General features: G+C 37.2%; 1 protein-coding gene across 3 annotated transcripts in view; it reads left to right on the forward strand.

Moving 5' to 3' along the window:
- The window catches only part of LOC107688967 (metal regulatory transcription factor 1-like), a 34,273-nt gene that overhangs the window by 11,265 nt on the left and 12,365 nt on the right, over positions 1 to 10,643 (forward strand). For all 3 annotated transcript variants that reach the window (XM_016486817.1, XM_016486816.1, XM_016486818.1), the window contains 6 exons: positions 2,620 to 2,858; positions 5,557 to 5,688; positions 6,182 to 6,255; positions 8,055 to 8,185; positions 8,286 to 8,360; positions 8,444 to 8,546. In XM_016486817.1, the coding sequence (XP_016342303.1) occupies positions 2,620 to 2,858; positions 5,557 to 5,688; positions 6,182 to 6,255; positions 8,055 to 8,185; positions 8,286 to 8,360; positions 8,444 to 8,546 (754 nt within the window). The remainder of the gene's footprint in view (positions 1 to 2,619; positions 2,859 to 5,556; positions 5,689 to 6,181; positions 6,256 to 8,054; positions 8,186 to 8,285; positions 8,361 to 8,443; positions 8,547 to 10,643) is intronic.

Raw genomic sequence — 10,643 nt, forward strand, 5'->3', positions numbered from 1 at the left:
CCTGTTAATACATCAGTAATTCTAGACCAGAGATGTTGAAACCAGGTCCAGAATTGGCCCTTGATGCCCTTTGATCTGTCCCACCATGCCGTATAACAAGAGAGTGGGAAAAATAGGCAAGAAAACAAGCCACTGAAGTATATCTTCCTTTCTAATTTGTCTTTTTGTTTGAACATTTTTTGTTTTATTTTTGCATGGAACTAAAGAATATAAGTGAACTTCATTTTTCTTTTTTAATGTAATTCATATCATATACAACTGTTCAAAAGTTTGGGGCCATTAAAATGTTTTAATGTCTTTGAAAGAAGTCTCTTCTGCTCACTAAGGCTGCATTTATTTGATCATAAATACAGTAAAATTGAGAAATATTATTACAATTTAAAACTCTTTTCTATGTGAATATGTTGTAAAATGTAAATGATTCCTGTGAATTTTCAGCATCATTACTCCAGTCTTCAGTGTCACATGATCCTTCAGAAATCATTCTAATATGCTGATTTGCTGCTCAAGAAACATTTCTTATATTCCATGTTGAAAGTTGTGCTGCTTAATATTTTAGTAAAAACTGATATCATGAATTTTTTTTTTTTTTCAGGATTCTTTAAGATTAAAAGAGCAGCATTTATTTAACAGCATGAAAACAAAACATTCTACCATTAAATAGGTTATAAACAGAAAGCGAGCAATGTGACTTTGTTAGAAAGCTCACATCACACTATAAGGTGATATCATCACACTGGAAATGAAAGGTCAAGTCAAATGCATTGCATCGTGGGATACAGATACAGTGTTCCATGCAGTGTGCTCTGTTGCGTACTGCACCTTTAGTTAAATGTAGCAGGTGATATTCTGTGCATGCAGAAAATTTGCACAGGCCTACTATACGCAGTATGCATGCTGCAGAAGTTGTGTCTGTAGTTTGGCAAACATTGGCCAGTACTATGACAGGAAATGAAGAGAGAAGAAGAAGTGGGTGGACTGGGAAATGTCATGAGCCGGATTGAATGTCATGTTGTACACATGAGCACCACGGGTAGCACCATGTGAGTTAACCACTAGGTTCATCTTTGACTAGTATGCCACTTAAGGGAATAGTTCACCCAAAAATGAAAATCTACTCACCCTCATTCACAATGTAGATGGGTTTTGTTTCTTCATCGGAACAGATTTAGAGACATTTTGTATTACATCACCAATGGATCCTCTGCAGTGAATGGGTGCCGTCAGAATGAGTCCAAACAGCTGATAAAAACATCACAATAATCCACACTACTCCAGTCCATCAGTTAACGTCTTGTAAGGTGAAAACTGCTCCATCATTAAAGGGGTCATATGATGCGATTTCAATTTTTTCTTTCTCTTTGGAGTGTTACAAGCTCTTGGTGCATAAAGAAGATCTGTAAAGTTGCAAAGACTAAAGTCTCAAAACCAAAGAGATATTCTTTATAAAAGTTAAGAGTCAACCACACCTACCTAAAACGGCTCGTTCTAACACGCCCCCCCATGTCTACCTCACTATGTGGGAAGATTTGCATAACGCCGCCCAAATGTTCACGCAAAGAAAGAAGGCGTAACTTTTATTCTCACTGTAGTATTGTTGCCGCTGCAGCCATGCCGTGGAGACACTGTGTGCTTCATTGTGAAAGCGAAACTACTTTGTTTGGTCTTCCAAAAGAGGACGATATCCGCTTCGTCATGCCTGGAGCTGATCCGTGCTGGTCGCTGAGGGAATACATCAACTTTCACCGTAGACGAAGCGGAATCCAGCCCGGGGTCGTCACATGTGGTTGCCGCTCATTCGTCGCATCCGCCGGGCGCGCCGTTCTCGACCCCGCCGCCTCAGCTCATTCTATCCCGACCTCAGCGCACGCTAAGCCGGGGCTTCGGCTCACGCTAGTCATTACACCAAATACACAAAATAATGTTATTTTTAGCAGCATCATATGACCCCTTTAAGGCATTTGTAACTTTAAAACCATTGCTTCCGGCTAAAAGTCCTCAATCCATAATAATGCTTTCTGCAGTAAAACAATCGTCTCGTCTGAATCGGGAGAGAAATCTGCACAGATCAAGCACTGTTTACAAGTGAAAACCGTTCTGAACAACTATGTGCACGGTTTTTAATATTTGAGGACAACAGGAAGCTTCATTATGATGGATTTGTGTTTTGGCCAGAAGTGACACTTTGAAGTTAAAAACATCTTGATGAGCTTTTCACTTCACAAGGCATTAACTGATGGACTGGAGTGGTGTGGATTACTTGTGGATTATTGTGATGTTTTTATTCTCCAAATCTGTTCTGATGATCAAACAAACTCATCAAAATCCAGGATGGCCTGAAGATGAGAACGTTTTCAGAAAAGTTTCATTTTTGAGTGAAATATTCCTTTAACCACAAGTGATTAGAAAGAAATGTAAATTGATAAATTTGTCATTCTACTACATGTATATTTTATATCAAATATGTTTTGTTCGTTGTAGAGCTTGGCATCTGTTAGAGGATGTTGTTTGTGGTAGTTTGGAAACATTATGTTCATCTGAGTCATGCTTTTTGTTCTCTATTGTAGATTTTCATGTCCATCTCTTTGTAACCATTGGCTCTTTCTATCCATCTCTCAGGTGAAGCGATACCAATGCATGTTCGAGGGCTGTACGCGCACCTACAGCACGGCGGGAAACCTGCGCACGCATCAGAAAACGCACCGCGGTGAATACACGTTCGTGTGCAACCAGCAGGGCTGCGGCAAAGCCTTCCTCACGTCCTACAGCCTGAAGATCCACGTCCGTGTCCACACAAAAGAGAAGCCCTTTGAGTGTGACGTCCAGGGCTGTGAGAAAGCCTTCAACACACTCTACAGGTGAACTTGAGAATGAGACACTATTTATTAATTTTACACTTACATGCTTAAGTAGCTGCTAAGCCTTGTGGGCTTTGCTGTTAGACAGTGATTGCATTGTATTGATCACAGCGTGCAGGTCTCACAGAATCTCATCCTCATGTGACTGCTAGCCTGAAGTCACAGATCTGCCGTCACCCACTTCCTGTTAGCCTCTTTTCGCTAATGTCCTGCACCATCAGATATGTATTTACACGACTGATAAATCGGAATCTTTGTCCTAACCAGCCACAGCACCACCAAACGAAGAGTGCAGGTTTCTTTAATGGTTTCTTGGGTTTGATTTCTGTATCACACTGCGTCTACCCGTTCAGAGTGAAATCACACTCTCTTCATATAATAAACATTAAATACCTTATGATTGTCTGTGTCACATCACCGTAAAGCTGGGTATTGACACAGATTTCGCAATTCAATTTGCACGTTCTTGATTCGATTTGATTCGGTATCGATTCATCTGTGTATATATATATATCAGGTACAGTACATGTAAATCTGTCTTAAGGAAAAAAATCTTTATCAACAAATGCTGAAATGATACAGGGAACCCTGTCATTTTGTCAACCCTGTACATTACAATAATATTAAAGGTTAAAATTAACCTTTAGTTAATTAACCAAATAGTCCAAACTATTAAATTCAGTTGAAATTTTTATGTTTACAAACAAACAAATTAAACTAAATGCTTTTAATTTTGTTTAAAGGCTTTTAAAGTTTAGTTGTATATATATATATATATATATATATATACAGTGGGTACGGAAACTAAACTTTAAAAGCCTTTAAACAAAATTAAAAGCATTTAGTTTAATTTGTTTGTTTGTAAACATAAAAATTTCAACTGAATTTAATAGTTTGGACTATTTGGTTAATTAACTAAAGGTTAATTTTAACCTTTAATATTATTGTAATGTACAGGGTTGACAAAATGACAGGGTTCCCTGTATCATTTCAGCATTTGTTGATAAAGATTTTTTTCCTTAAGACAGATTTACATGTACTGTACCTGATATATATATATACACAGATGAATCGATACCGAATCAAATCGAATCAAGAACGTGCAAATTGAATTGCGAAATCTGTGTCAATACCCAGCTTTACGGTGATGTGACACAGACAATCATAAGGTATTTAATGTTTATTATATGAAGAGAGTGTGATTTCACTCTGAACGGGTAGACGCAGTGTGATACAGAAATCAAACCCAAGAAACCATTAAAGAAACCTGCACTCTTCGTTTGGTGGTGCTGTGGCTGGTTAGGACAAAGATTCCGATTTATCAGTCGTGTAAATACATATCTGATGGTGCAGGACATTAGCGAAAAGAGGCTAACAGGAAGTTCTTTGATGAATAAAACGTTAAAAAGAACAGCATTTATTCAAAATGTAAATATTTTCTAACAACAACAATTTAACACATCCTTGCTGAATAAAAGTTTTAATTTCGTTCAAAAAAAGGAAGAATAAAAATATACTGACCCCAAACTTTTGAACGGTAGTGTATATTGTTAGAAAAGATTTCAATTTTAAATAAATGTTCGTCTTTTTAACTTTTTATTCATCAAAGAATCCTGAAAAAAAAGTATCACAGGTTCCAAAAAATATTAAGCAGCGCAACAGTTTCCAGCACTGATAATAAATCAGCATATTAGAATGATTTCTGAAGATCATGTGACACTGAAGACTGGAGTAATGATGCTGAAAATTCAGCTTTGATCACAGCAATAAATTAGATTTGAATGGATATTAAAATAGAAAAACATTATTTTACATCATAATAATATTTCACAACATTACATTTTTTCCTGTATTTTTGATCAAATAAATGCAGCCTTGATGAGCATAAGAAACTCCTGTAAAAAACATAAAAAATCGTTCTGATCCCAAACTTTTGAGTGGTAGTGTGTATATATATTTAAATCATGGCTGTAATACAAAATGTTCTTTTTTTCATTGTTTTCATGACAGATTTGTTCAAACACATTAATCGAGACATCACTACTAGATTAAGAATATAATAACTATGTAATATATTGCACATATTTATCAAAATCCTCCTCTCTAAAGTAATTTGTTCTTTCTGACTAATAAGTTTATAGACATTAAATGGCTTTTCAGAGGTAAATGTAACATGCCATTGTTTGCATGCTGTTTTATTGACTACTGTCTTAATGTGGTTGAGTGATTAAATGAGACTTGATACATTTCATTAAGTTGTCCGTAATTTGACACCTTCTGATATTCATTCATGTTTTATTTATGCTATAACTAGTAATAAAGTCCTCTGCACTGCTGCTTCAATTGATCTCTCTGCGATATTAAAGAGTGTCAAAATGGCATTTATTAGCTGCATCTCATTTTGGAGGCTGCGTCGTCATTTCTCAGTTGATGATGAATACTTGATCTAAGAATCAATATCAACAACATTAAAATGAAGATTGATTAAAATGTATTAGTCAATATTGTAAACCCAGCCCTTTCTTGTTGCTTGAAACTTGGTGAATTGCATCTAGTTACTTCAAAATGTTTGCTTAAAAATTAAAAATCTTCATTATTTGTTCACCCATACATAGTTCATTCATTTGTACTTTGTGTGAAGGTATCTGCTCAATGACTAAACCTGATCACTGCATGATTATTGTGTTGCTCTCATCAGACTGAAAGCACACCAGAGGCTGCACACTGGGAAGACATTTAACTGTGAATCAGAGGGATGCACCAAGTACTTTACCACACTCAGTGACCTGAGGAAGCACATCCGCACACACACAGGCGAAAAACCATTCCGGTGAGGAAAATCTGTTTGATTTATACTAGAGCCCGACCGATATGGGTTTTTCAGGGCCGATACCGATATTAGGGAGTAAAAAAAGGACGATATCGATATATCGGCCGATATTCTTTGTGTATATTATAGTACAGTACCAGTCAAAAGTTTGGACACTTTCCCATTCAAGGGTCCAAACATTTGACTGGTACTATATATAGAATACAGTATATACATAAACAGAATATATATACATAAACACATTTTTTGCTAATATCGGCAAAACGATATATCGGTCGGGCTTTAATTTATACAGCACCTGATCAGAGGTGAGATCAGAGCGTTCACGCTGACGGTAGTTCAGAGCATTCACCTTGAATGTGCAGCAAGTATCATTGAAAGTGGAGACCGTGGTCTGCTTTCTGATACAGCTGGATACTGCAGTCATAAATTATAAATGTGGTATGTTTGCGTGTTAGTAAAGATTGAGGTGCTATTGTTTTTGTGTCTGCAGGTGTGATCATGATGGCTGTGGTAAGGCTTTCGCTGCTAGTCATCACCTGAAAACACATGTACGGACACACACTGGTAAGAAACTGGCAGTCTGTCCCATAAATTAACTCAAAATGAAAGCAATGCACTGAAAAAATCTTAAAACTTCTTTAACCCTCTAAAGCCTACTGTATCATATTTGATATGCTAATTTTTAAGGCCTCTAATTTATTGACATGATCAAAACTTTGCCTAAAAAACCTGTTGCACAATCTACCACATTCCTTCTGCCGTCTGATTGATAGTTTATAGTTTTTTAGCAAGTAAAAGGCCTTTTAGTATAATTGTACAAATTCAGCTCGTGGTTCACGTGACTTTATGCTGTAAAATCTTTCCTGACTTTTATAAAGTCAACATTAGAATAACTTTTATATTGTTAGTATTGTTTCAAGATAAACACTTACTGGACTGAAGCAACTTAGCTTTACTTGATTGTCCAGACATCATTTTTTTAGAAAAAGCATGTTCAAATGTGAGTCAAATATGATAATCTGACTTTTGAGGAACGTTTATTTGTTCATCTCTCAATCACCATTGTATTGCATTGCATTATATGTTTTGAAACTACAGAGCTTTGATCACACAACTAAGCATTTAAATCTCATATAACTGATATATATATATATCATTTTATGTAAGTAGTTTGCTATAATATTATAACAAATTTCAACCTCTCAGAATTTCATCTTAGTTTTTGGCCATATAAATATTAGCAAGTGCACCAAATTGAGTATTTCTGCTTAGTTTGGGCCTCTGAATAAAACTGAGCTGTTTTCCCTCTTTGAATATGAGCTCCATAGTCACGCTAAATCATATTGTATCATAAAGTCATAAAAGCCTGATAAATCAAATATTATACTCAACAAAAAACACTTATGTTGAAACACTTCTCTTTTACCTTTTGTCTAAAGCAGGGGTCACCAAACTCGGTCCTTGAGGGCCGGTGTCCTGCAGAGTTTAGCTCCAACTTGCCTCAACACACACACCTGGAAGTTTCAAGTATACCTAGCAAGACTTTGATTAGCTGCTTCAGGTGTGTTTCATTAGGGTTGGAGCTAAACTCTGCAGGACACCGGCCCTCCAGGACCGAGTTTGGTGACCCCTGGCCTAAAGGTTCCTTTTAAAAAAATACAATTTTCTGACCATTATTTCATTATTTTCATCTGTCTTTACAGGGTTAATCTCTTACAGAGGTCATACTATACAGTTTTGTAGCTGTTCTTTTGATCTTTCTATCACAGTTTCCACAAAAATATGCAGCAGCACATTGATAATAATCAGAAATGTTTCTTGAGCATGAAATCAGCATTTTAGAATGATTTCTGAAGGATCGTGTGACACTGAAGACTGGAGTAATGATGCTGAAAATACAGCTTTGGTCACAGCAATAGTTTACATTTTTAACTGTATTAAAATAGAAACAAGTTTGTATTCAATTGTAATAATAGTTCAAATCTTACTGTATTTTTTAATCAAATTAATGCAGCCTTGCTGAGGATAAAAGACATCTAACTTGTAAAATTAAATTATTGTTATCGATACAGATAGTGGTACAAACAGTATAGAGAAGACACTTAAAATGCTTTAGCAAAACTGTTACTAAAATAAAATGAAAATATAAAAATAAAAAATAATTCAAACTCTTAATAAAAACTACAATAGTATTTCAATAATAATAAAGTGATACATTGTAAAAATCTGGTTTAAATGTCTGTAAAATTCATCTTAATACATACTTAAGTAAATTAATCTGGCCTTATTTCCAAAAAAAAAAATCTTATTTAGACGCGAGAACTTCTCCAGTTCTTCTCTTATGGTCTCTTTTTCTGTTCCAGGAGAGAAGCCATTTTTCTGTCCGAGCGATGGCTGTGAGAAGACCTTCAGCTCTCAGTACAGCCTGAAGAGTCACATTCGGGGTCATGATAAAGGTCCAGCATTCACCGTGAGCAGTCATCCGCTGTCAGAGGTGCACACTCACACAATCACAGGCCGCTCTGGCTGCTTTGTTACATAGCCGCTTCAGGACAGTGGTCTTAATTGATACTGTTGTACTTGTTCTATTGCAGGATGCGAATCACTCACTGTGCCTCAGTGATTTGAGCCTCATTTCCACAGACTCTGAGCTCCAGGAGAACCACAATGTGAGTGACGTCCTCATTTACACAGAGCTGTTTTCAGTCGTCTCTCAGATACGAGTTCATCTCAGCACATATTCGTGTCTCAGTCTCAGGGTTTGGATCTGAACAGCGTCACCCCCATACGAATCTTTGAGCTGATGTTCCAGAGTCCTGAGAACAGTGTCAGCCCGGACGACCCGAAGCCCACAGGCAAGAACTTTTAGAGCTCACCGTGTTCAAAAACACCGGGTCATTCCGGTTATGTAGTACGGTTTGAATAAGTGAACAAGCATTTGTTAGTGTATTGTGTAATCTATTAAAGTCTTTATTTTAATTATTTTTGAGTATACCAGACTTTCAGAGATTTTCTCAGGCACTTGAAATTTATACTATAAACATGATGGAAACATGTTAACTAGGGTTGGGCCGATAGACGATGGCTGACAGACATCACGATTTTAAGCCGGCATCGTGATTCCCCTCCAACTATGTGCTGTGCTGAACACATGTTCAGATGGCGCACTGGTAGCACATATGCACAGATATTTACACGTGATGTTAGCCATGATAGGGCACTGTCCTTGGTTAGCTTTCCACCAAGTTAGTGGGTCTTCTTCTCCATCAATAGCCATTTCCTGTAGGTATATCGACATCTCTGCTTCACCTTTTTGAGCAGCGGTGAGCAAGGCTGCTGTAGCTGCTCTTTTCCCAAGAAGGCTGCCCAGTGAACCCTTTTTCTTCTTAGGCGGGGTGCCAGCACCTGATTCCTCTTCCTCTTCTCTCCCTTGTTGTGGACCGGGTGTCAGACTTGCACGTGTTTCTGCTGCAGCCGCCATCTCTGCTACCAGTTCAGTTTTTGTGGCACTTAGCTCGGGTGGCTTCATGTGATCCCTATATCTTCTCTGGTCAAGCAAGGTTGCTGTGCATATCATCTTCTGGGTGGCATCATGGCCATATTTGCCTTCCATCTGCTCTAAGATGACATGCTTCAGGTCGGCTTTGAGTTTGGCATCCTGCTCTGACTCCTCCAGCACACCTTCCAGGTGGGCTAACATGGGCAGAAGTGAGGAAACGGTAACGTAGTTTTCTCCTGAGAGAATATTTGTAAACTCCGCTACTGGCTTCAACCCGCTGTTAGCCGCTTCCAGAACACTTATGTCCTGCCATGTAAGCTCCGGGAGCGGGCAGCGGCTTTTGTCCTGAGCAAACACCCTCTTTCTTGCACCTGCTCCAGGATTATCTCCACCATTTTCTGTCTGGAGCCCCATCATGTTGCACAGTCCTGTCAGGAAAACATATTCAGCAAACTTTTAAGTAATTATAGTAGCTATTCAACCAACTTCTAAATAACTATACCGGATAGGCTATTTACATTGCACACATTTACGTTTTTCTAATCACGGCTGACAAAAAGGTACAAAGCCTCCCATGTGGTGATCACACAATGTCAAATCAGCTTAACATATAAGCTTAGTTATGCAAAATCCGTGTATCATTCGTTCAGTTAATTTTCAATTGAGAATCCACAAATCAGAAAACAAAAAACAACTTATTTCATTATTTCTTTACAAAACCAAAACGAAAAAACAAATAATGACTTGATATTCGTATTTCGTTTCTATGCAAATTAAAAATGGGGAATAGGAATGACTATGAAATATCACAATCAATTTCATTCCTTAATAATGAATCCGTGTATCATTCGATCATTCATTTTTTGATTTAATATTGAAAGTAGAAAAATGAGAAAACAGCTCCTTTTTCGTTTTTTCGTTTTTTTTTCCAAAAAAAAGAAAAACGAGAATTCAGCTTAAGTTTTCATTTTTCGTTCATGGGTGGAAAAATGAATAAACAGCTTGAATATATTCGATTTCTACATGTGGGCAGGAATTAAACGCCCCTTTCTGCTGATTGGTCAGCCGAAGATCAAACCATGCCTTCATCAGTTCTTCCGCAGTATCACGCAGCAGAATAATAGTCCTCCACTGCTGCAGTTGTATGGATTCTTAACGCATTTATTGCAACTACATTTAATCTTTTTTCATCAAACAAACAGGCTAATGAATAGCTCGACACAACTCATACTGGGGCAGAGTCTAGACAGGGCTTTCTTCTGTGTAGATATAAATTCTATTCTTTGCATCAGCTGGGCATGGCAGGGTATGATATGACAGCTGTCATAGCCTACCCTGCTCACCCAGTAAGTCTGTTTGTTTGTTTAATTAAGAAATTAATTCATTCATTCATTTCAAAATAAATATTTTAAACACTAAGACAAAAAGGAAAGAATAATAAATTGGCTTGGGT

The sequence above is a fragment of the Sinocyclocheilus anshuiensis genome, unplaced genomic scaffold (assembly GCF_001515605.1).
Source record: "Sinocyclocheilus anshuiensis isolate Anshui unplaced genomic scaffold, SAMN03320099.WGS_v1.1 scaffold181, whole genome shotgun sequence".
NCBI lineage: Eukaryota > Metazoa > Chordata > Actinopteri > Cypriniformes > Cyprinidae > Sinocyclocheilus > Sinocyclocheilus anshuiensis.